The sequence below is a fragment of the Lutzomyia longipalpis genome, chromosome 1, assembly GCF_024334085.1.
Source record: "Lutzomyia longipalpis isolate SR_M1_2022 chromosome 1, ASM2433408v1".
NCBI lineage: Eukaryota > Metazoa > Arthropoda > Insecta > Diptera > Psychodidae > Lutzomyia > Lutzomyia longipalpis.
Genome location: NC_074707.1, coordinates 36,427,206 through 36,454,660, shown reverse-complemented (window position 1 = coordinate 36,454,660; position 27,455 = coordinate 36,427,206). Strand labels below are relative to the sequence as shown.

At 36.4% G+C, this 27,455-nt stretch overlaps 4 protein-coding genes across 5 annotated transcripts in view; 1 reads left to right on the top strand and 3 right to left on the bottom strand.

Annotated features, from left to right (window-relative positions):
* Nucleotides 1–22,312, bottom strand: part of LOC129787074 (dedicator of cytokinesis protein 3) — a 39,573-nt gene extending 17,261 nt beyond the window's left edge. Inside the window, exons 1-3 of one of the 2 annotated variants that reach the window (XM_055822380.1) lie at nt 22,090–22,312; nt 11,215–11,456; nt 10,987–11,135 (exon numbers count right to left, since the gene is read on the bottom strand). In XM_055822380.1, coding sequence (XP_055678355.1) covers nt 10,987–11,135; nt 11,215–11,456; nt 22,090–22,123 — 425 coding nt within the window. In that variant the 5' untranslated portion in view covers nt 22,124–22,312. The remainder of the gene's footprint in view (nt 1–10,986; nt 11,136–11,214; nt 11,457–22,089) is intronic. The other variant, XM_055822379.1, reaches the window with a different exon arrangement.
* Nucleotides 1,047–10,656, top strand: LOC129787081 (innexin inx3). Its single transcript, XM_055822389.1, has 6 exons — nt 1,047–1,305; nt 7,042–7,248; nt 7,794–7,999; nt 8,077–8,537; nt 9,315–9,468; nt 9,545–10,656. The coding sequence occupies exons 2-6, from the start codon at nt 7,086–7,088 to the stop codon at nt 9,752–9,754; spliced, it is 1,194 nt and encodes a 397-aa protein (XP_055678364.1). The 5' UTR covers nt 1,047–1,305; nt 7,042–7,085; the 3' UTR covers nt 9,755–10,656.
* Nucleotides 22,313–22,944: 632 nt separating the features above from the next.
* On the bottom strand, nt 22,945–25,375 carry LOC129790288 (protein sneaky). Its single transcript, XM_055827777.1, has 6 exons — nt 25,339–25,375; nt 24,977–25,096; nt 24,405–24,919; nt 24,147–24,313; nt 23,963–24,090; nt 22,945–23,900 (listed from the first exon to the last, which is right to left on the bottom strand). The coding sequence occupies exons 1-6, from the start codon at nt 25,373–25,375 to the stop codon at nt 22,945–22,947; spliced, it is 1,923 nt and encodes a 640-aa protein (XP_055683752.1).
* Nucleotides 25,376–25,405: 30 nt separating this feature from the next.
* Nucleotides 25,406–27,429, bottom strand: LOC129787073 (guanine nucleotide-binding protein-like 3 homolog). The gene is made up of 2 exons (XM_055822378.1): nt 27,308–27,429; nt 25,406–27,229 (listed from the first exon to the last, which is right to left on the bottom strand). Exons 1-2 carry the CDS (start codon nt 27,327–27,329, stop codon nt 25,458–25,460), a joined length of 1,794 nt encoding a protein of 597 aa, XP_055678353.1. The 5' UTR covers nt 27,330–27,429; the 3' UTR covers nt 25,406–25,457.
* Between the last annotated feature and the right edge of the window lie 26 nt (nt 27,430–27,455).

The following is a 27,455-nucleotide window of genomic DNA, read 5'->3' as shown; positions in this document are numbered from 1 at the left end:
TACCGGCAATATAGCGAAACGCTACTTGAGTTACCTGTCTCTCTGAGGTGAATTCAACTAATTAAAACATCAGTGCGTGAGTGAGGGAGCCCCACTATACACCAAAGGAGGATCCCACTACATGCAGAAAGGCTTTGTATATTGGAGAAAAAAGATCGGTGCTTTTGCTTATATAGAGGCACTAAATACACACTGTTGGTTTATTATTTATAAGGCAGTTCAACATCAGCAGCTGTCTCTGTTCATTCCCTACACAAAGTATACAGTTGGGCTTCGAATTAAATTACTGTGATCTATTCATGGGAATATGTTCGTTAATGAAAACTATTTATTTTAAGCGTAAAAAAAAACTTTTTTTTTCATTATTTGATCATGAGAATAAAAAGGATCCTTAGTTTGTTCACAAGGATATAAAAGGTTCTTAATTTTGTAGCTTTCATAGAATAGATTCTAACCTCAATTTTAAGTCAAATAACATTTTTACCCATTTCCGGATCTTCATTTGACGCTTTTGGATGAATTTTCAATTCTAATTGAATTTAAACAAATTCTTATAATGGTAGCTTTGCAGGAAAATCTCAATGAGAATAAAACTTTACCTTCAGACGTTCCTAAAGCTTTAAAATCATTTTTAAGCAAAGATTTTACTGTTTAGAATTAATTTAAAACTTAAAAATCCACGGATAATGCATTTTCTTGATCCTCCGTCAGATTTTAAGGACTTAAAGTTAATTCGAATGCAAGAAGTCTTTATGAATTTTCAGATCTTAAATTTTATATAGCAAAAGAGCTATAAAAAGCTCCGGTAAATGCTATATATTTAAATCTTTCTTAAATGATCTTTTCTAAAGCTAACTTTTTAAAATTAAATTCCTAAAAAACCAACAAGAACTATTTCTTTTTTCAAAGCATGCGCGTAAATGAGCATTGTTCGCTATAAAAGACACTCAAGCCACATAATGGTGATCATGCGGATCACCACTGTATTACAAACACATCGCGAGTGTGAGTCAGTTGGTTAGATGTGTTGGGACCCAAACGCAACCAGTTTTAGTTGAAGAAAGAGACTTGCACCAGGAGGCAACTCTCGGAATTCACATCTGAAACCACACTCCTCAGTTTGCCTGAGACCTCCGGAGGGGAAACGCAATGGTCGGATAAATTGCCCTCATATGTGATCTCTGAGTTTTGTCTTTTATACAAATCTCCCCAAGTTCTGTTTTTTAAACATTCCATTCATTCTTGCCACGAGTTTTTTTTTGCAAAGAAAACTCAACAAGTTTGACCCGCGCGAGTGAAAATTAGGTGAGAATTATTAATGAAGCCCGGCAAATTTTATTTTCTACACATTTATTTTATTTGTTCTGTGTGTGTGGTAAATTTTGCAAAATGGAAATTTATTTTTGGTGGTGAAGAAAATGAAGAAAAATTGTGCGGTGTTGCAGGGTGGGGGTCATGGTAATGCTTGGAAAGAAAATGGATTTAGAGTGCAGATGGCTTCCAACATTCCATTGCGGCCCGTGTTAAGATGTTGGACGCTCGGGACCTGTGGTGATGGCATCTCACTCACAACAGCCAATGGAGCTCTTTCACTCCAACACTTTACCATCGATGGTCTCTTTTACGATTATGTGGCAAACGCATTCTTCTTTCCCCCATGAAGACTGTTCCCAAACGTATTTGTGAATGGCTTTTAGGAAGATGAAGAAAATTGTGATAAAGTGACGCCTTGCAGTGGAAATTTTTCCTTGTTTTTATACACATTTATGGAGGAAAAAAACTCAAAATGTTGGGCTTTCTTGCGGGAGCATAAAATGAGCGCTCTTGAGTCGATATTAAACCGTAAAAATATGGTGAAACTTCAATTTTTTCTCTTCACCTTTATGTTGCCCAATTACGACATACCTTCCACGGTTGCTTGCAATCAATATCCATACGCATACACACAATTCTGGGAGAGTTTCTATGGATACACACCAGAAAAAAAGGGGGTATCCAAAACTCACCGATGATGTCCCCCTTTTATCAACATCCCAAAAAAAAGACAAATTTTATCCACCGTGCGGGCAACAAAAACGGGGTTTCTCCCACATTCATTCTCACAAAGATATTTTTATTTGAATAATTGCTCCAATGTGAATAAATTTGCCTTCGACAAATACCAAGCAGATATATTACGTACTATGGGAAAAAAATTCAATCGATATTGGGAAGTGTGTGTTTCGTGTTTCAGAAACACACACTTCACGCACTTCCAGGAACAGCATTCGGCATCACCCCTCAAATCTCCCTCATTCTATCCCTCCTTGGGCACGTAACAAATGCACCCGAGGGTGCTCATAAAGGGGACTCACAAAAACATAGGGGAAGAGCATTGAAATAGTATTTTCGAGGAAAATGTGAAAAGCACGCAAAAGTCTTGCACATCTCATCCAATTATTATTTTTCTTCCAATTGTTTTGCGATAAAACACGCAATTTACAACCAATTTTGCACTCTCACAGTTCATTTAAAAATCCGCGCGTTGTGTGATGCATTCTCAGAAAAAGCATAAAAACCTTACATAATTCCCATAGAAGCAATACAAACACAGCAAAAAAGAGAAGAAAATCCGCAGTAAAATATGCAAAGAAGCATTGAAAAAGGTACACACAGTGTGACGCTTAACAGTTACTATGTGCTTGTTGAGAGAGAAAAAATAATTAATTGACTTTGTCACACTCTCGAAAATGTTCTTTTTGGCATTGTGAATGATGAAGCAATAAATGGTGAATTTGGTGAAATACCTCGCACGGACATTGCTTGAGAGGCAAAGAAGTGATTCACTTTGGAGGATGCTTGGAATACAAAATGCCACCATGATTCATTTTAGAATAATTTCTTAATGTGAGAAAACATGATTAGTGGACTTCCCTTTTACAGAGTGAAAGATTTCTTGGAAATTCTCTGAGTTTCTTTTGAAATGTGTGATGATTTTATCTTTTTCTATAATTCTTGAAAGTAAAAATTAAGAAAAAGTAGACCTGATGAAGGAGATGAATTTATCGAAACGTAGCTGGAAAGTACAAGAAGAGCAAAATGATGCATAAAAGCTCAAAATTTGGCTAAATGAATAGGGGAACGTGGCCCAATTGCGACCCCCTAAATTCTGTTTCAGAAGGATTGAAAAAAGTCATATTAAAATGAATTAAATCTTTCCAAGTTTGGTACCATTGGAAAGGTCATTTAATAGGCTAACTTTGTTCTATAGATGCAAACATTCTATCTCTTACCTGTTCTGAGTAATAATGGAATTAAAAAAAGTTGCTAAAATTGCACTTTTTCACCACGGTGTTCTAATTGCGACCCCCCGAGTGTTCTAAATGCGACCCCCTTTTTTTGCCGTAATTTGTGGGTTTTTCACTAGTAGATCACATTTATCACTACTATAAATAGGGAAACTGCCATGAATTACCCGGAAAAGCCGGAAAATCAAGAATTTATTTTCATTCTTCCCCACATTTGTTTTGACATTTCGCCCTTGAGGTGACTACACACACTTTCACACACACCGACAATTGCGCACTCACTGACGTAATTCCCAGAAAATCCACGAAAATTCTTCTGAGGAATGCGTAAATTACACTTTCTGCTTTTCCCTTTGGCTTTAGGAACATTTTCACTGCGAAAAAACTTTCAAGAAACGTGAAAAAATATTGATTTTCCCGAAATCAAAACACAGCGCGGTCTGTGTGAGAGAGACACTTCCACACCACTACACGCATGCGCGACTGCTTTACCGTGGTGAATGGTGGAAATAGACGGTCCGAATTGAAACATTTTGGGGGTCGCAATTAGACCATTCTGCATGTATTACATTTTCACTTAATTACTTAAAATGCCTAAAATCTTTCAAAAAATTGTAAATCAAGTAATAAACTAGACCCTCTAAGCTACAGAAACGCGGCATAATATGAGACATAATAGTGGGAAAAAAACTCATATCAACTTAGTTTCTAAAATCAGGAAATGCCGGCCAAGTGCTGAAAATGAATTTTGATTTTTAATTTGCCCTGTTGTGTACCAAATTAATTTATTTTAGGCGCTAACATTACCTTACTATAATATCTTCATAATGTAGTGAAACTAATTTTATAATATTTCGTCATTTACGAGAAAAAGGGGCGGTCGCAATTGGGCGGCGGTCCGATTTGGGCCACGTTCCCCTACAAAATCTGTGAAGAATTCAAAATAGGACCATTAGTTTAATTTTCTAATCTCTTCTATGAAATTTTGAAACTGCACCAACCCATCATTTCTCCTCCTAGTCACACTGTGTGATGAATTTATCGACTTTGTGAGAAAAAGTTATAAAGCAATGTGCTTTTTTTCGAGGAAAGACAGAGAAGAGATACAAGAAAAACTGTGAACGACTCGTGACTGAATTTTTAACAAAGACTCCAAATAGAAGACAATCCCCGAAGAAGTCCAAGATTTTCGAGTAAATATTTACACCATGGAGTGAAGAAAAAAGAGCCAAGTCAGTCCATCTTATCGTTTTGTGTGTGAATGAGAAGTAACGATGATCACATCGTTGTCTCCTTAAAATATACTTTGTTTGGATTTACAGAACCATATCAGGGTAAATTGTACAACATTTTGTAACTAATAATGGAGCTCGCCCATATGGGGCTCCTCTTATCCAAATAAACCCCCCGAAAATATGCTTTTAAGCAATTCGTCCCCCTACTTGACAAGCCGGCTTGCGATAAGATTTCCTGCCATAAATCTCCTTCTCAAAAAAAAATTAAAAATTTAAATCGATTTCATTTCTTTTGACTCCACCAACACACAAAATTTAAAAAATTGTGCCTGGTCTGTGTCAACAAAATGCACAGAAAACGTGGAAAATCATCATTTCCTCTGTGGTGGGCAGCAACACAGGAAGTATCATACAAATCATACAAATCATACACTGTTGGCTCTTTTTTTTTGTGTGCCAAGTGCGCTCATTAGACCGCTACAAAGCATCTTTAGCAATTAAAGTCGTAGTTCTGATGTAACCCACCACCGAATTAAGTGAAGCACACAACATAATTCTTCTTTTTTTTTCTCTCTTGCAATTCTCCCTGCAAATTACAAACAAACAAAAAAATAAAGTGAAGAAGCAAAAGAAACTTCTTCATGTAGTACTCCATTAGCACTTGAATGCACTCAACTGAATTATTCAAAGTTACAAACTACAAAATGTATATAAAGTAAGATTAAAATGAAAGAAGAACAATTGCATGACAAAAAGCAAGACAAAAAGACGGAGAATTTAGCTGGGAGTCACTGAACCCCCCTCCTTTTCTTTCTGGAGGGTGTTTGCTGAAATTACCATTCTTCAGCATACACACACACTTCACAGTTTACTTGGAAAGAAATTACTTGAGAAATTGCTATGTGAGAAAATTGAATTAACCACAGTTTGATGGTGAAAAAAAGAGAGAAATTTCAGGAGGAGAATGACACGAAAAGAATACGAAAATGGCCCCAAAAAAACACAGGCGTCAAAAACGCGGGAAGAAGTTCAATTGCCCTGCACGCCCCAAAATTCAATTCTCTGACCAGACAATGGACACTGTGAGAAACTTTAAAAAAAAAAGTCAAACACATGACAAGAAATCTTTAAAGAAATCAACACTTTAGCCATTCGGACCGCCAATCACGCGATCCAGCATGCGATTTAGTTCCCATCTCACGTTTATGTAGATGATTTTATCAAAGATCGTGCGTCAGTCATATACTGGACACCTTACCATGATTGTTATTAGTGCAAAAGATAAGTTAATCTTACTGACGTTCAATGAATTGGGAGCGTATTGTCCTTTTTCTTCGGACTAGAGAGACCGAAATCTGACAATCAGAAGATCTTTAGGTGTTAAGATGCTCGATAAAATCTTCTCCTGATCGTAATCAGATATTTAAAAGGTTAACGATTTAGATTTAAAAACCACTTTGGAAATCCTTAAATGTCTCAAAAGGATTCTGACTAGAATTTGAAGTCCCTAATTTTCAGGATCAGAACTTATTCAGAAATTTGAAGTCCCTAATTTCTGACAATGTTTCTTTCTTTAGAAATGTAAAGTCCTCAATTTTCTGGAAAGAATCTGCTCGGGAGTTTGAAGTCCCTAATTTTCTAAACAGGACTAAACTTCTATTAAAAAACTTGTGAATATTTCAGTTTCAAAGCCTGGAATCCATTATAAAGAAACTCAAGCAGAAAACAAGACATTAGAATCGCACCCTAAAACCCCCCAAGCGTCTCAAAAAGCGCGGTCCAATGCCACCCATAAGGCTAGAAAAAGAAGTCAAGTAAAGAGAATGGGTTGGAAAAATCTTTGAGACGTGGTCACGCAATCAGGTAGACTCGAGAATTCTCTGCAATTGACCAAGGTCAGAATAATTGCATAACCATTCCATTTATCAAGCACCAAACACTTAATGTGCATCAATTGTGTGAATCTCACGCTAAATGCAACCAAGGCGAGATAATCTAGCTGCAAATAAATCAAACTCCATGCACTCCATAGGGGGGCGCGAGTGTACAGAAGTGCTGATTTTGCATGTAGTAGAAGCAACCTGTTGATGAATCAACAATTTAAACATTTTTACCCCGACTTTGACTCCCTTCGAAATTCGACTCTCTCCGCATGAAGAGAGGAAAATTGCTAAACAAACTTTTTATTTGCACAAGAAATAAGTGGACGCCAGAATTTCCGGAATTTGTACGGAATGTGCGCCCAAGGAAGCAACAGAGAAAGGAAAATCCGCAAATTAATTGAAAAACTTTTAGCTGCCGTATTATAAAAAAAAACTCCCCTGTGAGAGTTTCAATTTCCATAATCACACACATAAATTTTTACTTTTTATCGCACTCAAAAAAAAAACACAAAGAATTATTTACTTCATATCAGCCACCATAACATTATTTGGGTCAGCTACAACAAGCAGCACTTACAGTGTTTTCAATTAAAATCGTGAGAGTAATTTCAGGTTTTTTTGTGTTTTATTTTATAGAACATCAACGTGTCTTCAATCAACGTTAGTTTAAGAGAACAAACATGGCAGTGTTTGGCTTAGTATCCGCTGTTGCCGGATTCGTAAAGGTCCGGTATCTTATTGATAAGGCCATAATCGATAATATGATCTTCAGATGCCACTATAGGATAACAAGTGCAATCCTATTTGTCTGCTGCATCATTGTGACAGCTAATAATTTAATAGGTGAGTTGTTATTTAATTTAGCACAACGACTATAAAAGTTTGAGGCTTTCTCTTAACTGAATAATTAAATTGAATCTCAAAAAAAAATCAAGGAAAAAGAAGAAATTTCATTTAAATTAAATAATAACCTACAAAGTAGGTACAAATTATCCTTAAACGGAAAAAATTAACAACCAGAGACCTTAAGAAATTTAAAATTTAACCTGTAAACTTTATGAAAACTTGCAAGAAACCCATAAAAGCTAAACGTACCTACGTGTTTCGTTGAGAATAATTAATCTTGTAAGCTTTTCCAGATAAAAAATAATATTCATGCAGTCTGAAAAAAAATTATGGGGTTTATGATTCAGCAAATAGAGAGCTTTTACCTTGATGCAACTTTACAATGCAATTAAAAAACAAATTGTTAGTTTTGCTTGAAGAATTTCTAAGCCTTATCTGTCTTTGATTTGTAAAGAATTGAAAGTTAATTAATAAAATTTAGACACAGATCTTATCAAGGATTCTTTGCAATTTTTTAAATAATAATTTTTTGGCTTTTCCAGGTGATCCAATTTCCTGTATTAACGACGGGGCCGTCCCAACTCATGTGATCAACACATACTGCTGGATCACGTACACTTTCTCCATTCCCGGACAACATGGGAGAGCAATTGGGACAGAAGTTGCACATTCGGGATTGGGCAATGACAATGCTGAGAAAACTTTCCACAGCTACTACCAGTGGGTTCCCTTCATGCTCTTCTTCCAGGTAAAACATTCAAAACAATCCCGGAAAAACATCCTGAATGAATCTCACTAAAAACAACTTTTTAAAAACTCCTTCAGGGAATTCTCTTCTACATTCCTCACTGGTTCTGGAAGAACATTGAAGATGGCAAGATTCGTATGATCTCCGAAGGAATGCGCGGTTTCCTGATATCCAATCCAGACGAAAGAATTTCGCGACAGAGTCGCCTTGTGCAGTACATGGTGGACAGTTTGAGTACACACAACACCTACGCCACTGGCTACTTCATCTGCGAAATTCTCAATTTTATCAACGTAGTGGGAAATATCTTCTTTGTGGACAAATTCCTGGGAGGTGCTTTCCTCACCTACGGAACGGATGTGGTCAAATTCAGCAATATGAATCAAGAAAGTCGCTACGATCCTATGGTGGAGGTTTTCCCGAGAGTAACCAAGTGTACATTCCACAAATACGGATCTTCGGGAAGTATTCAGAAGCACGATGCCCTCTGTGTTCTTGCGCTCAACATTCTCAATGAGAAGATCTACATATTCCTCTGGTGAGTTAGTTATTTTATTCTTAAGATTCTAGGATAGAAAGTCTTGATCTTAGAATTGAGGTTCAAGTTTCTAGGCTGGAACTTCTAGTTTTTAAGCTAGACCTTCTAGTATGTTCTTGCTTCGGCAGAACATATACTAAAATTGGAACCTTCTAGTATCTAGGATAAAACTCCTAGTCCTCAAGCTAGAGCTTATAGTTTTTAATCTAGAACTTCTTGATTCAAAGCTGTAACTTCGAGTTTCTAGGCTAGATATTTAATACTCTAGGTAATTTATATCAGCTTCTCTATGTCAGTCTCTAGTCTGTAAATTCTAGAATTTATACCAAAACCTTAAACATCTAGACTAGAATTTCTTTTCTCTAGGCTTGAAATTCTGCAGTTTTTAGCTACAAAGTTTCTTTTCAGTTCTTGAAAGAACCTTTTAAATTTCATATGTAATATAATAATCAACTGACGTTGCTCTTAAGAAGCACTCAGCCTCATGTTATGTAACAACTAGAACCCCAAAAGTTCAAAAGAAAATGTAGAAAATCGAGTTCGCAATATTTTCTAGCATTTTTTCACTTTTCTAAAACATCTAATACACACCTTAAAATTTCATAAATTCAGCAGTTAGAATTTTCAAAACACGTCAAAAAACTATTAAAATGAAATTAGACTAATAAACTATCTTCCCTTCTTCATGTCTAAAATACAATCCCCATGAATAGCTCATTGCAAGCTACCGCTTGATAGATTAATGAGAAGTTTCTATTTTGTAATTTATTGCGACAGGTTCTGGTTTATCATTCTATCTGTACTATCTGGACTGGCCATCATCTATTCTGCTGTCATCGTTATGATGCCAACTACACGTGAATTTATTCTAAAGCGTCGCCTTCGCTACAATACATCGCCGGAAATTGATTCTATGATTAGGAAAATTGAGGTGAGTTTACGTCATTTAACACCTCCCTTTTAGAATGAACCTAATGCGTGGCTTTTTTCCTTCTCCTCCTAAACAGGTCGGAGATTTCCTCCTTCTCCATTTACTGGGACAAAATATAAATGTGGCATCATTTGGGCACATTCTGGAGTTACTCTGCCATCAAATTGGCGAGAGTCCCGATGTGACTCCATCCGCCCCATCAACCCTCGAAATGGCACCGCCTGCCCTCGAAATGGATCCAATTAGTAATCCATTGTTGAAGAATCTTCAAATGGAAAAAGTCTGATAGTGTGTCTGTGTGCGTGCGTGAAAAGTGCCAAGAAAGCGCGGAAATTTTATTGTGACGTAGAAAGGATTCAGATTTAATCCTACATTGAAGAGGATTCTTAAAGCATTTTTCCCCAATTTTTTTTTAGGTAGAATTTGTGCAAAATTTTAGCATTTAGAAAAACTCATTTTATCTCATAACAAAGTGATATCTTTTAAATTTCGTGAGAGTATTTTATTGATAGAGAAAAATCATCATTCCCTTTGAAAGCATCTTATATATTTTTTTTATCCTCAAATAAATAAAAAATAAAACGATCAATATTTTATCAACATTTTCTAAATGACGCCATATTTACTTTAGAATTTTATTTAAGGATTTATTTTATTTTAAAAATGTTTGTTTTAAGATTTTTAAAACACTCATCAAGGTGGAATTATCGTACAAGCAGTTTTTATAGTTATTTACTTATTTACTCTCTGTCATTTACTTATCAAATATTTTCCCTCTCCGTTTTGTATGCATTTTTATTTGTCGATTCGATAAAAATCTCATATTTCACTTTTGCACAACAATATCGTATTTATCCAAGACTGCAGAGATCAATAAAAAAAATTGCTGTGCAATTGAATGAAAAAGAAAACACTCGCGTAAATATTTTCTTTGTAATGAATTACTTGTTAAATTGATAAGGAAAAAAAACACAGAGTTTGGTTTGAAAAGAAGAATTTAGATAAGTAATTCGAGTAGTTAGAAAAAAAAGCAAAAGTATTTGCAAAATCAGAAGGTAATATTTTCATGATTTATTTGTATTTTTAGGTATAATAAATATTTTAATAATAAACAATAAGATAAGTAAAAGTGCTAAGGAGCTGCCTGAATATTTTGTGATTAATAAATATTCGCAGAATTTATCAAAATACTTTGTTTTTTCTTCATTTAAAGAATTAGTCCTTGAAATTATCCCTTAAAAACACTATTCGTGATTGATTTCCATATGATCATGATTGATTTTCACATGATCGTGATTGATTCCATGCGATCGCGATCAATTTTCACGCGATCGTAATTTTTCACGCACTTGCGATCAATTTGCATATGATCCCAATCAATTTTCATACGATCACAATGATTTCCCTGGCGATCGTAATCAATTTTCTTGCGATCTTAATTAATTAATCAACGATCTTCAACAATTTTTCTCAATGATCTTAAAAAAAATATATGAGAAAAAATAAAAGAAAACTCACCGATTTCCCCAGTCTATTTTGGAAATAACTTTCAGCTGCAACTCTAACGTTTGATCTTGCGTTAATGTGAGTCCCAGCAATTCACGTCGGCTTTCCAGAAGTGAAAGCATCACCTTTCGTAGTGTTGTAAATTTGTAGGTTTCCCTTTCCTACAAATTAAAAAAAATTAAACAATCATATATCAAATGAACTAAAACCACAAAATTGTCGATAAAATACAAAACTTACCACAAATAATTTCTTCCATATTTCGGACCATTCGCGGAGAACTTGAGTACATTCAGCCACAACTGGATCCACTTTGCTCAAGTCTTTTATGTGAATGTATGATTTGGGGAATAACCCCACAATTCTCGGTCTCCTGGGGCATGTTCCCCGAAACCATGGGCCATATTCTTCGAGAATCTCAACGGAGTCTCCAACGTCCAAGGGTAGGCCACATCGTACATCACCGTGCCAATTGTGGATGGCTGAAATGATGGAAAATGCAATCATTTAGTCCACTTTGCCTACATTTTGGCACATTTTTTGATTCTCAAATAAAGTCCCAAGTTTGGCTTAAAAAATCTCATTTGAGTTTACTGAACTCGCCAACAATTAAAATCAAAAAAAAATTTTTATTTCATAATTCACAAACGAGAGATTTTCTACTAAATAATACCGAAGGCCAGTTCAGCTAATGAGATGAATCAATAAAATGCAAGAAAAGATTTTCATTTTGTCCCCTCTTTGTGGGTTTCTCTCGATGAAGAGGGAAAGTTTTTTTTAATTTACTTGTCGCTCTTTCTGTGAATATTTTATCTCTCCACGTCTTTCGAAAATCACATATGGGTGCGTCCTCAAATAAAATCTTCAGTTTGAGAGGTACTTCAGGGAAGGAAGATTGATACACTCAAAGCAATGAAATCATCAATGACGTCCATATTGGGGAGCTTAGAATTTACATTTTTATTTTTATCAAGACATCTGGCAGTTCTTTAAAAGGAAATCAATACGTGGAGCTAGAGGGGAAGATTTTTTTCGTTAAAGAATTGTTTAGCAAAATAGAATGTTTTTCTTGTGCTTCTAAAAGTCTTTAAAATTTCTTTAACGTTCAATTGCGGTTCTACAAATCCCTGAGATTTTTTTCAGTAAGATCTTGAAACAAATTTAAAATAAATCTCTAAATTTTGTTAATTTGTACAGAAAGTCATTTCTTCCACAAAATAACAAACCCTTCGCAGCACAATCCAACCCTTTTCCGCGAAGGTTTAATTTTAGAATCGCAATACGTTATTTTCGCACAAATAACCACATTAAAACACTCCGAATATACCACATTAAATGGAGCCCCAGTGAAGCAATTTTAGACGATCTTTCTGTATATTTACAAAACCCCACATCATCTGGAGAGGAACATGAGAAAAGTTCTTCTTTTACAGCATCCAAAACAAACCGGAAATACACGAGATTTTCATCCATAAGAAAATATTTTATCAGACATCCCAGAATGATCGCAGAAAATTCTAAATAAAAAAAGGAGTTTTGTATTTGTTTTTGGTGTCGCCCTAATTAATCATGAGAGTATTTTTGAGACATATTTAACACTCATTTTGTTGTCACATTGTGAACCCCTCAAACAGATGGTAAACATTTATCTCTTGAGTGTGGTGAGAGGACTATTTTCTGGTTCACGAAGCAGCGAATGTGCGCGAGGCGAATATGAAGAAAGAAAAAAAAGTGTGTGAGGTCACATGGAAGTTCATGAAACGGTCAATTGGAGTGTTTATTGACTGATAAAGAGGCTCGTCACAAAATCATAACACCACACCGAATTACGAGGGCAGCTTTCCCACACAATGTGGCGCTTGTAACGAAAATAGACACCCAGACACCACGCAGATTTCCCAACACAAACCGCTTTTTTTATAATGAATAAACATTGAAAGAAGAAAGCGCGCGGGGAAGATCATTAAGTCGCGGTCAGGGTCATGGGATTCTTTCGTAATACACTCACCGTTCCTCCAGAGCTTATGTAGCTAGAGCAGGGGCAATTACAATGTGGACTAAATTGGGAGCACTCAATTGTTATGACAAACACACGCAGGGCAGTCTTTAGACTTACCATTTGCGGGATTTTATCAATGAGAGAAAGAAAGAAAAATGAATTTCTTCTTTTTTTTTCACCGAACAAAGAATAAAAGAAAATCTCACCCAGCAATTGGTATTCATTAAATCTGAGAAAAGACCCATTTGCAATTGAGCAAATGCAGAGATTAATCTCCAATGTATCTTTTCCATAATTCACTGCCATGATCTTCCAACATATTATATAGTATGTAGTACAAGGCCCCATATTGAGAGTGTGAGACTCATGTGTGAGAACACTAAAGAGCATTTTCGCACTACGCCCCATCATCGTGATGATGAAGTGGAAAAGATATTCTCAGAAAACTTCAATCACTTGGATGATTAGATGAGGAAAACCGTTTAAAAGAAAAAAAAGAAGAGAGAAAACTCAACACATCTGGATCCAGGAATTGAGATTCGAGAGCAAATTACATTGCAATATTGATTTATCGACTAAATTGGGATGAAAGTTTGCAGATAATTAAATTGGAAGCAAATGAACGTGCAGACTTTATTTTATTTTCTGAAATGTAATCAAGAACATTTGAAAAGTTTTTTAAGTGCCTTGAATATTAATGCATTAAATTCTTAATTGGTGGATCGTTAAGGAATTCTTAATCCATATGAATTAAACAGTAGAAAAAGAAAAAGTTCTTAATCAGAAGAGGAAGCAAGAAAGCTTTCAGGATTTAAAATCTTCTTTAATCAGAATTTTACCACATTCCACACCATTGAACGTCTCATTGTGTTCATTGACATTACTTATTTTTATACGCCGTAAAAAATATCACGTAATTAGAATTTAACCCGGCTAACATAGTTTGAATGAATTTTATAGGCATACATTCAGCTATTATCTGTTGAACGATTATTATTCAAACAACGGAAAAAAATAATTTCTTATTGACAAGATATTCTTAATTACAATGTACGGATAACATCAAAAGAGAGACAATAAACTATAGACCAGCCGGGTAAATTTTTCTACTGTATTTAATATTTGATACATGACGCGTAAAAAAAATTTTGGAATTTTATATTAAAGTTTTTTTTACGCAAAGGATAGCAAATATTTAATACATTAAAAATTTTTACCCAGATGGCCTTTACTGACGTTATCAGAACATAAATCTTATCAATAAAAACTATTTCGTTCAGTTTTGAAAATATAATGATAAAAGATCTGCGAGATGTTTTCTGATTTCAGGGAGCTAGTTTTGAGTTTCAAAATTTTTTTTAAACAAAAATTGATGAAAAACTGCTTTAAAAAGCCCGCATAAAACAAAACAATTTCTTCAAAAATTCCCATAAACTTAAAGAAAAGTAAATTGTAATAAATTGTTTTTAAATACCAACACATAAAACAATTTATTGTGAACCCACCATAATCACGCAATACTAATAAAAACTTTGCATAATGCATAAAATGACATTCATTGGAGTTTTCTTTTTCAGTTGACTCACAGAGTAATTAAATCATTTTTATCTACACATGGTCTGTCTCAATATAAACAAATGCAAAATATACAAATCTCTGGCCGATGAATCATGGACACAGAGAGCGAGATGAAGAAAAAACACAAATCACACACAGAATTCGCAAAATCGAATTATGTTACGGAAACAACCTCCGCACAGTGAGTTGGGTAGAAATTCTTGGAAACGTGGAAATGTTGAGCAAGTTGTTGGGCATCAATGAAGTCGTTTCATTGAGTAATTTGTAAAATAAACACCGACAGTCAATCTGGCTTCTTCATTCATGCTTTTGGGACCTTTTAGCCGCAGCGTGTGCACGCGGTGGGGCTAATTCGATAATAATGCAATGTAATCGTGATTCAATCTGTGTGGAGTTAACTGAATTTCCCTCTCGAAAGCACGAAAAGGAGCGCCATGAAGACCGTGATAGGACACGTTGTCGCTAAATAGGCTTCCTTTCGTGGAAGAATGTCTCCTCTTGTGATGGAATTTGATGTAACGTTGATGAATATTTCGTGGCAAATTCTTCTACATTAAATTACTTTATATCTCGCAGCTATACATGAACCCAACAATTTTCCTCCATGCAGCTTTTTCTAACGGTGAGATTAATTAAAACTTTGTGAAAGTTACAAAAAGATCTCCGTGCGGAGAAGATACATTCAACATGACAAACTTCTTGTAATTCAATTGCCAACCAATGTTGATGGAAGTTGAGATTTTGCAATTTATCATTTTCCATCATTTTTCTCTCACACAGAAAAGCGGAAAAATCGATTAACAAGTCCATCGTACAAAGTCCTTTCAATTAAATTCCGCTTCAGTGATAATTATTTTGTATTTTATCGAGGTGAAAAGCCACAAAATGTCTCTACAAGACACATGTGGATTTTCCTGGGGGAATCGCGTGTCATTTGCTGTAAAATGAGGAGTTTTGCATGCGACCAGAATTATCATTTTTTATTCATTTAGACGGATGGTCAACGGGGGAGGGGGGGTTGTTTTGGGATTGGCTCATTCTCCCGGGTATTTAACATTATTCTATGCATTAAAATTCACACCGAATATCCCCTTGATTACTTCATTCAAATTCTCCATATTCGACAATACTGCAAACATTCAAAACGAGATACTTCCACATGGGCTAAGGCTATGGTGAAGATTATTTATTTTATTCATCTCTATATAAGAATGTTTTATGATATGACCAGGATCTTTAGTTATGCAAAAGGAATTTGTGTCAGGAACATAAGGAGCTATACATGTTTGCACGTTTTTATTAAAGCATAATAAAAGAAAATCTGACCTTGTTTTGGCCGGAAAGCTCAAAGGAAATGTGAAAAAAAAGAATATTGAGGTCGATTCTGTCAGAAATCTTTTATTTTCTTACAACTTAAAAGGTGTTGTAAGATTTTGACAGTTAATTTTATTAAATTATTCAATTGTCGTTCCATTTATTGCTTTAGAAAACATCCAAAAAAATCTTTTAAGAGCTCTAAAAAGTAATTTTACGATATTCGAATATTCGAAACCTTAAAAATTTTTAATATAATATACCAAAACAATTGACAAATTATAAAAAAAGAAAAGATTTTTGACAAAATCGATCCCATTATTGGTTTTCCTGCTTAAAATATCAATAACTTCTAGGCGATTTCTATTCTCTGATAACCGCACCCCAATTCTACAGAAGAACCATCTTTTTGTTTCTCAAGTCAAAAAGAGAAAAAAAGAACAAGATGTGCAAACGCTAAAACCCCAAAAGACTTTGTATACACACTTGTCTATTGATATTGAAATGTTTTGTTGTAAAATTTTGAGAGTCACTTCCTTGAGTACAAAACGCGATGGGCAACAAATTGAATGCTTTTTAAAATGCGCACCACCACCACAGAGCATTTATTCAACGATAAACCTTTTCTACGGCATGTCAAACAAGATGATTCCTTATGTCTCCAACATTCTGTGTAAACATCATCATCATCATTCGTTGTATGCAATTCTCTAATTAAATGTGCACACGCCTGCCCACACTCTTTCTCTTGAAATGCTCTATGAAGCTTTCTTCTATATTCTCCGGAGAGCTCTTCTGGCTCTTCATTTGATTATCTCATCGTGGTATGAATTAATCTTGCACTTCTTGATGCTCAAGTTAATGGAAAGTGTCACAATGTGCACACATATTTTATTATGGATTATGACAGAAGAATAACATCTTCTGCATAAGAAATCATATTTCTACTTTGCAAATATAGGTAGGTAGAGGTACTCTTTTGTACCTTTTCTTGCGCTGAAAGTTCTCCCCTTGAGATACATTTTGAACACTTTGACGCCCAACATCATGTGAGGATTATTAAATTTCCAGTTTTATTGCATTTTCTCCATCGTTCTCTCTACTTTCTTTTTATTACCTACTACCTATTATAGTAGATTTATTGTTTTTGTAAATTTTATATAAAGCGCACACGTGATAAATCAAGGACTTTGTTCCATTTCTGTAAGATTTATTCATAAAGAAAATTAAGTATTAAGTGTTTTGTCTAGTCACACGCTAAAAGGTTGATGAGAATTGCTATTACTCACACAAAGAAATTTTTTATTAATTTTAATATCATCCCAGTAAAATTGTAATTGTATGAAATCATCTTTTCTTGTTAAAAATATTCATAAAGTTTCGGGAAAACTTTTAAATCGTTAACAAAAAAAAGTTTTATTGTAAACTCACATTAAATTGTAAGACAGACGTAAGGGGTCAAAACAAACAGCTTTTCTGAATGATTTTGTAAAAGCATGTTAGCCAAAGCAAAAATTTTAGAAAAAATGGATTATTTTAACACTTGAAGGATCCGAAAGTTCTAACTAACCTCAAACTTTTACTTTAACTGTGTCTAAAAAAACGTTTTTCAAATTTTCTTGCTACGAACTGGATCCCTACACAATAGATTAAATATATTTTCTTCTAATTAATTTATTATTTAATTAATTTAAAAATCAAATTAATCATGGTGTCCAGCAAAATCCTGCAAGTGCTAAGTAAAATTTAATGCTTATCATTTATGAAGATCTTTACTTCTCTTTACTGCATTAATTTTACTATAGAAATCTAGTCTAATTTTACATTTTAACATGAATTCCTTAAAAGGAAATTCTTTTACGCTTACTCCGCTTTTCCACCTAAGCGTTCTCTTTACGTCTCTCTAAGTGAAGTTACCTTCTAACCATTTTGCAAACACTGTGACTAATTTAGAAAAAAAAACATTCAATACACTTGACTGCAATTTAATGAGCAAGAAAAATTAGAAAAGATAAAGAAAATAGAAAAAGAACGAATTCTACTACTACTACTACTATCACCAACGTTAATACAGAGAAATAGAATTGTTAGACTAATTATTCTGTAAAACAGAGAAATGTTTGTATATCGGTACAATTTTTCCGCGAAAATACTTTCGCGTAAATAAATTCTAAATTCAACAAAAAAGCCTGAATAATTAGGGAAATTTCTAATTGTCTCCCAGCTAAAATAATTAAGAAAATAATGCATAACGTTAGAAATTAAAAAGAAATTCCTTCTAATGACTCCAAAGTCTCTTAAACAATTTTTGTCTATTTACCAAGGTTATGCGGGTTCTGCGGTAGAAAAGTCGCAGTTTAATTTTAAATGTAATCATATCATTTTTGTTGCTTGTTGTGCAAAATTAATGATGATTCATTCATTTAAATGGGAGAGTATCAATTTAACACGCTCTCGTCGTTTTGAATTAACACGCTACAAATCCCCTTTTGAAGAACAACACATCCTCTACTTTGATCCCTTTGAATCCTTCATTAGTTATTTATTCTCTATTTTAGGACGAATTGTTTCAGAAAGGGCAAAAAGTCTTTGAAGAAATCATTTAGCCAATGAGTTGTGAAACATCTTAAATATTTTACGGCATTTCATGAAGAATACAATCTGATGGTTTTCTTTGAGACAATTGAGCCAGAGAATGATCAGAATTTGGGAATTCTTAAAGAAATGACACAGAGAGTATTAAATATTTAAAAAGGACAAAAACTTCCTGAGAATATTGACTTTCTTTTCGTGCCAGCGCGTAATAAAGGAAAAACTGCGAGGGCGCGAGATGTGGAAATTCTCTGCAAAAAAGGCGTGGGATGCTGGGAAAATTTGAAATGCCAGAACATGGAATTCTTGGCATAAAATCGATGCGAGTCCCTTCTCCTTATTCCTTCTGCTGCTGCTGAATTTCATGCCTTTTTGCACCCAACACTTGCCATTTCTTTCTCTGGGTATGAATTCTTTTTTATTGAGTTTTTTTTTGCACTTCTTCTGACCCGGTTAAAAGTGAAAGAAATTTATTTACAACAATATCATCTCGCGGATTTCTTTTTTATGCCTTTAAATATTTTTTTCATACACTTCCGCGTGTAATTAAACCTGATGGGTAGACACTGCCCTCGGGTTGTGCAGCTGGAGAAGGAATGAAAAAGCGGTTTTAATGCAGATTCATTCCACAAATGTTCCTCAACACCATAGTGCTATATATGTTTTGCTTAGAAAACTTGGTCAGTGGCTCAAGTAGATTTATTTCTTGTTCCCCCCACCACCTTCTCCCTGCTCTACCTCCTCATTCCAGAGAATTTTCTTGCATTGCTCTGCAAACCCATAATATCTTTCCTAAAATAATAATATTTTATTATGGTAGGTTTTTCTCAAAAACTTCTTATGTTTTCTTATGAAATTCCTCTCTGGGAAGTCCGAGATTGTGCACAGAAAATCTGCTCTCTGCAGTAATTGTGTTTCGTTGTTGTGTTTATCACTTGTTCTTTGTTGCTTATATTCCTTCCTCAGCTGAGTGTGTGTTTACATACAAAAAAAAACGACTCATAAAATTTTAATCTGCCAGTTAAAATTATGTTGGACGTCTTTGTTGTGTAGCGTCGTTCGTTCATGGGTGGAAGGAAGAGCTCAAAATTGATAAATTATTGTTATTCAGTGGATGTCACGATGGTTGCATGAACGATAAGATTTCATTTTAATTTCAAACTTCTTCCACGCACGATGAAATTCATCGCAACTTCCTCCCAATTTCTTCTTCAAATGCACAAACATTTTTTCCCTCATTTAGGTACTTTTTTTACTTTCCGTATAAGCTCTCTGTTTGACTTTATGAGTTTTTCTATTTGCTATTCAACGTATTCAACAATTTGCAGTGAAAGAAAAAAACTAACAAGAGCATATCGTCCAGGATGGACAAACAGCAGTGAGTCAGATGATGTTGGAGTGACGAAGGCAAATTTGCCTTGATAAGACAAATTGCCAATGCCAAACAATGCGGCAGGGGATAAGATTGATGCTCACACATACCGCAAAATTTAATCTCTTCCTTCTTGTAGCCTCTTTGTTTGTTCCACCAATCTTGGGGATTTCTTGATGATCCCCAAAGGGAGTGTGAGGAGTATATTGTAAATCTTTCAGACAGATTTAAAGACAGGAAGCTCAAAATGTTCCATAAGAATTTTAATGTTGATGATACGAAAAAAAAAAGATTTATGCCAAAAAAGCTGCAAAACTAAAATGTAAGATTCAGGAGAGAAAATAATGTTTTATCAACATGTTGAGGGCTGGTAAATTACATCGAGATTTATTACATATTTTACGTGATTCGTATTTTGATTTACTAGAATATTTTAAGGGTTTTTAAAACAATTCTAGATTTTTTTAAAATATTTTTATTCCATAGAAAAGAACTTTTACAGATTTTGGCAAAATCAAGTTTTATATGGAGATTAGTCAATTTTTTTTAACAGAAAAATAAAATAGTAATTGTAAAACTTCATACAGTCAATGTAAATTCCGCCATAGCGATAATAATTTTAAAAAAAAAAAGAAAATAAAACAAGAAATGAAAAGTGCATTGACCGTCATTTGAACCTGATTTGTTTATCTTGAGAAACATTCGCTCTATCAATTATGCCACCAAGTTCCATATTTTTCCTTAAGGACTTCTAACAATTTAAGTACATTCTTCACACTTTTTTAGATTTTTAGCATAAAAAATCTATTTCTTTACATTTAATAATAATAATAATATTTATTAACCCGCAAAATTAGGGTGTTCCCCTCTTACAAATTCGCGGTTAAAAGAAGAAAAATAAAAAGAAAATACCAGAAAAAAGATTAAGAAGAAAAAAGAAACATAATAGTCAATGAAAAAGAAAGAAAAAAATTAGAAAAGTAAAAGAAAAGAATATACAGAATAAAAAATAATAATTTTTGATAATTTAGCTAAGAAAATTAATTTTATTCCAGGAAATTCAAGAAATAATCAAATTCTTGTCTTGAAAATGATTTTGCAAAAGAATTCCATAAAAATTATCAACCTTTCCAAGGAACAGGTGATTTAAACACAGGTATTTTTGCCACAATGTTCAAATTGATTTAAAAAGGCTTAACCACGAGGACAACTAAATCCTTATCACTATTTAATTGTTCTCTAGAAGGTCAAGAAAGCAATAAGCTGCAGAATATCGCCCCTCATGCTTTTTATAACGAAAAAAGAAAACGATAAATTAGTCTTTGTGCTCACAGCACTTACAAATTGAATCCCACACCAATTTCTGGCAATGCTATAGCAATTAACAAGCCATCGTTTACAATCAATTAATTACCCCGAAATGTAAAAACATCACGGCGCGACATCACGCGTAATTTATTATCTCGGTGATTTTGCATCAAGTGCAGCTGTGTTGGGAAATTTACTACGAGAGAACACCACGTAGTTGTGAATGCAATTGAGTGGAAAAGTGGCCTGGCCTGACCAGCACAGTGGCTACATGCAGTACATATTTGCATCGGCATGCTGAAAATGACCCAATGAGTCGCATAATTGCCAGTGTGCCAATCTCCTCGGTGTATGTGTTGAAAAATTCAACATTTGTGAACGTTATTCCTCGTATCAGCCTGCAGAATCCGGGAGTTTCCTTCGGGAAGCGAAAGTAGACAATGGGCCGGCATTTTGCACTTTGTCGCCTCTGGGCAAATTTCCTCCCTGTGCCTGGGAGATTGGATTGAATTGAATTAAATTGAAAACAAGGGAGCTCTAGAGAGGCGCTGGCCTTGCACACAGGCACTATTTTGTACGAGATGTGAGAGAACTCCATTCGTGTGAATGAGGAAAAGTATAAGAGAGAGCTTGCCAATCGATTTCCCGGAATTTCCTCTGACTTATCCCGCTGTGAGAGTTGCTGTGTTCATTATTCACAAACACCGACAAAATCAATACGGTCCGGGGAAGAAGGAAAGTCGCCGCTTTCCCACCCCCAACTCCCGAGTACTTTTCCGGCACTCTCCACTGAGATCTTTGACCCTCTGACGCTACTATCTGCCCCACAATTCCTCCGGGAAGACCCTAAGATACATCAATAGGGGTAATTTGCTATTTTTGGGGACTTTTCTCACCCATTTCCGTGACAGTTTTCATTTTGGCTTTGTACAACGACGGAAAGGAAACTCACCCACTCCGTATTTATTGCTCGTTGGCACCCACATTGTTTATCCAATATAATTTCTTTGAGCTCTTCCACGGTGATTGGTATTCACAGAATGATCATTGCAAGTCTGGACTGCACGGATGGTATTTCTTCACCACACAAATGGACAAAAAACACACAAAACTGCTGATGAATGGAACTTCTTCGGCACTGAACGTACTCACTCCGTGACAGATCAAAAACAACTGACTGAGAGAGAGAGAGAGACGTCCGGCTCTGAGAAATTTAAAAAGAAGAAGAAGAAGAGAGAGATGCAAAAACCATCGATATTTATCGATGGTATCGATAGCTTCGGCTATCGAAAACTATCGATTGGAAAATAGGACTATCGGAATTTTCACTTTCTATTATTTAATTTTCGGGGAAAAACTCATTTTTGCGACTTGGGCCTACGCGGGAAATGCTCCGGGGGGCCCCGGGGGGGTTCAGTAAAAATTTGGGCGCGAAATTCGCCGGATTAAAAAAAACATTTTATACGACTTTTTCTGGCGCGGATTTTGAGTGTTTTGAACTGGCGACGCCAATTGACGCGGCGTCGCTTCCTGGTCACAAAAAAGGTAATTTCGCTGGGAAATTCGGCGGAAAACGCGAGAAAATTGCAAAAAACTAATTGTGTGAGGGAGACAGTATCAGTGATGTGAATAGAGCCAGACTCCTCTCGCAATTTGTTTTCACTTCCAATGGAATTTAAATTTTGACCGTTATTTTGCTGGAACGACTGTTCTTCATCCTGGACTTCCTGGCCATAGAAAAAATAAAAGAAGCAGCGAAACAGAGCAAGAAAGTTAAAAAAAAAACAAATAGGAAGATAATGAAAAACTATTGTACACTTCCGGTATCAATTCCAGAGCAAAGAACACAAATCTCCTCGAGATCCCCCCAGCATTCCCGGCAATATACCGCAAGACAATCCTCATTTGAACATTCCACAAAATCCTGATGGTGTTTCTGGTAATATCTTGTTGTAGCCCAGTCCGACTTCCTTTCATCAACATCCTGACAAATTCGACAGATTCGGGATGAAGGGAAAATCTTCTTCCACAAATCACAGAGTTTCTTGCAAGGAATCTCGATTTCTGCATCATCTTCCTGAACTTCCCGCTCGAGTATGGTCTTCATGTGCCGGAAGTAATCTCGGCGACTTTGGAGGATTTTATTGTAGAGAAATAAGCTCCTCTCGTGCTGCCTCTTTGGGTAGTGAAAGGCACAAATGAAGAAGAGGAGGCGATTTGTGTAGGATTCATTGTAAATCATAATCAGGATGCCCAGGAAGAGTCCATAAATCTTTATGAACCACATTGTGGACAATTTTGAGGGCACTGGGAGGCATTCCTGGTTGTCTTCGAATTTTTCAACAGTCCTATTGACGCTCAAACCGGAAATTATGCTCTCAACAACGGATGCCATCATTCCTTCACCGAATATGGTGACATTGACCTCAACTTCTCCTTTCTGGGTGAAATCCATCTTACCATTCTTCGCCACAACTTCCAGGGCAACCACAAGAAGCCAATCGAGGAGGATGAAAACAGTCACAGCCATTAATTCCAGGAGGAACTTCAAGAGATGATAGATGAGATCTCGATAGTCATTCTGGATGCGGCGCTTTTTTAGAGGATCTTCAACGAGAGAAATTCTTTCGATCTTCTTAAGTGGCAGAATTGATCTCTCCCCACGTTGTGCTCGTTTTTGGTCAATTTCCCGGAAGAAGGAAGTAACGTAGATATTCTCAAAATCCAGCTCCATCAGAAAGGATGAGATGTAGAAGACAGATCCTGGAAAATGATCAGCAGAAATTAAAATAAATTCCATCTTTTTGTTGAATTTTCTTGTTTACTTATAATGATTTTAATATACGTGAAGGCAATCAGGATGTTTGTTAGGTTCAGCAGATAATCCAGGATGTACTTCTTCTTCTCAAAAATACTCTCCAAATCTCCTTGATAAGACTTGATCTCCTCAGGCCTGAAAAGGAAGGATTTTTTATTAAGAAATCCTTTAAAGAAGCTCAGAGTTTTTACTTGATCTTGTCAATAAAATCCGATTCATTGTAGCTAAAGTTGATCTCAACACTCTCAATTTCCTCCATTAATTCATCCCTCTCCTTCAGCAGCTCCAGGTAAGTCTCACCAAAGGAATCATCAAGGATATCTGCAGGAGTACACAGTCCTTCTGTGCTGATATTCATCTAAAAAAGAATTTTTAAGATCAAGGAACGCTATTTAAAAATTATTGTAAAAGGACGCCAGGCGCCATTTTGATTTTTTTACTGTTTTTACTTTAGAATAGCAGAGACTCTCAATGTCCATCATCCAACAGAGCTGCATTGCCAAGAATCCTGGGAATTTCTCATTGCAGACATCATAGAGGGATCCAAAGATCTCCGCACAATCCTCTTGTCCGCTTTTAAGCTGTTCCTGGCATCTCTTGCTCAGCTTCCTGTAGTAATTCTCTGTAATTGTCTTGGGATCTGTTCGTGGTTGAGAAGCATCTTTTAAACTTTCTATAGGAGAATTCGTGGAAGTTACTGCAGCAGGATTTGCTGAACTTCCATTGAAGGACTCTGCAACATCATCTTCCTGCTCAATTTCCTTCTGAAGAGCATCAACAACATCATCAACAATCCCAAAAGATTCTCGAACTTGGGAAACATTCTGAAGCTCTTCGAGGGCAGTCCGGAAGGGAAGAATCATGAGATCAAGATGAGTTTTGGACAAATTGTATGCCAATTCGGATGAACAGATAAAGACTCGATTGATTTCCAGGGCATTCTTCGAAAGATTCCTCAGAGGACCTAAAAGAAAATGAAAATTCTTCCGGATGTTGGCGAAAATCTCAGAATTGCAATTACCAGTAATGACGAGGCCAAAGAGAAGAGTCTTCACGGCACCTCTTCCTGCCTTCCCGAAGAATTGAATGGAAATCAGGAGAAAGAGGCAGCGGATGCTCTTGCTGACCAAGCATCCAATGCCTGGAAAAACATCAATAATCAGTGATGATATCACTACCAGAAATTGATCAAATCCTAACAAAAAAGAACCAGCAGAGAGTACAAAAGTATTCGGGATGTTGATGTTTCTCCCAGAATTGCAAAGATCATGAGATACCAAAAGATCAGCGCTGTGCAGAAACCAACAAAAAGCCTTCCAAGGAGGAAAATAGCCCATCTTTGTACCCTTGGACTGTCCCCCTGGATGAGAAAGCCCAATTTACTCTCCAGAAAACCCGCAACAGCCAACAAACAGATCATCTTGGGAATGGAAAAGAAAACTCCCGGAAGTCTCGATTTTAAACGAAAATAATCTTTATTCTCACAGATTTTACAAATTTGATTAGTTCTTGAAGTCTGTGTCAAAGCTGTAGTCATCATCACTGTCATCCTCTTCCTTTGTGTCCAGAGTGAAGCTGTCCAGGACATCTGCCACATTGTCCACCTTCTTCTGACTCTTTGCTTGACGCTTCTTCTGCTTCTTTAGGCGATTCTTCATGTCCTTGTTGAGAGATTGATTTCCAGGGATTGCTGCCTCTCCCGTGGGCTTCTCCTCAGCTTGTGGTTCAGTCCTGCGCACTCGTTTTGTCTCACTCGGGCCAACTTCCTTCATCTCAACTTCTTCATCTTGCTCAATTATATGCGTCCTCGCAGCAATTAGATTCTTCAATCCATCATCATCGTCATCATCATCCACCTCCTGCATCGTAACAGGCCCAGAGGAAGTGATCTCCATCACTTCCTCCTTCTTAACTTCCCCAAAACTAGCCAGAACTTCCGTTTCCATCTGCTCAAAGTTCTCCATGTCGAATTCTCGGGCTTCTGTACTCACAATCTGAGCTCCAACGTGACAATCTGTGTCCATGCTTTCCGGAGGATGGGTACAGTAGCGAATCTTACCTGTATTCCAGTCATCCAGGACACTCCTGGCTGCTGCCAAGATATCCAATCTGCCGCCTTTCTTAATCTTCCCCATCCTTTTGGCTTTCTTCGCGAAGAATTCCTCCGGAGTGTCAAACATCGTGATGTCGTAGAGCTTGCAGAAGAACATCTTCGTGGCTCTCTGGAGGACAGCTGTGGCCACACCAACGGGATCCTTCACATCACTCACTTTCTGGGCATTCTTGAGAACGTACGCCACGTCATTCTCATTCCCCTTTGAAAAGACAATTCCCGGACAATCGAGGAGGTTAATCTTTGAATCTAGCTCCACTTCCTGCATTTGCTTCGTGATCCCCGGCGTGGATCCCACGATGCAGGCACGACTACGCTTCAGGGAGTTAATCACTGAACTCTTTCCCACATTTGGAATCCCAACTACCCCAACGCGGATGGAGGTTTTGATCCCCTGATTCCTGCAGTAGTTTCCCAGCATGGACATGAGGAGTTCAGCTCCAACGCATACAGATCCTTGGAGGGATTTCTCATTTTTCCTCTCTGTGAACTTCCTCCGTCCCAGCTTCTGTGCCTGATCCTGTGTGGAGGCTTTGAAGGCGGTTGCTGGGCCAAATTGCCGCAGATACTTCAGCCACTTCAGGAGGTTCTCTCGGGGCACAAGATCAGCTTTATTGAGGACAACGACGAGCTTCTTGGTACCCCCAGCTGCCCTCACGGCCTTCTCAACTTCCTCACACCTCGTCCCAAGGGGATCACGTGCATCCACCACCTCAAGTATCACATCAGCAGCTGCAATGACCTTCTTGAACTCCTTGAAATAGGCTTTGAGGGAATTCTCCTTGGACTTCTCTTCCTTGTAAACCTTCCCTTCTGTAGGAGTTTGCTTCAGCGTTAGAGCTTCATGGATTGCCCCACGAGTCTGTGCACTTGCCACGAGAGATTCCAGTGTCTGATTCTCCACCCTTTTGCGCTTCAGCATCTCTCGGCGCTGCTTTCTCTCCTCCTCAGCTTGCTGCCTCGCTGCTTCTGCCTCCTTGAGAATATCTTCCTTGAATGGACAAATATTTGGCACCTGAATCATCTTCTTCTTAGCTCCTGGCTTCTTCTTCCCTGATTTAACGGCTTTCTTTGCTTCCTTTCGCAATTTCCGATGATGCTCCCGGACTTTCTTTTGGATTTTGTACTTTATCTTCGCTGGTTGTCTCTTTGACTGTTTTTCTGTGGAAAATATTTGATTTTCACACTGAAATGCATCGCTTTGGGTTTTAACTACAATTTAGCTGTGAATTTACTTACTTTTGAGGCATTTTAGAGCCATTTTTGGATGATTTTCTGCAGCTGAATTTCACAAACCTCAAAAAAGCAAAACAAACACGTGCTGAAAAGACCAACCACTCTGAAGTTTTTACCACACTGAACTCTTTTGACATTCTGTGCATAAGAA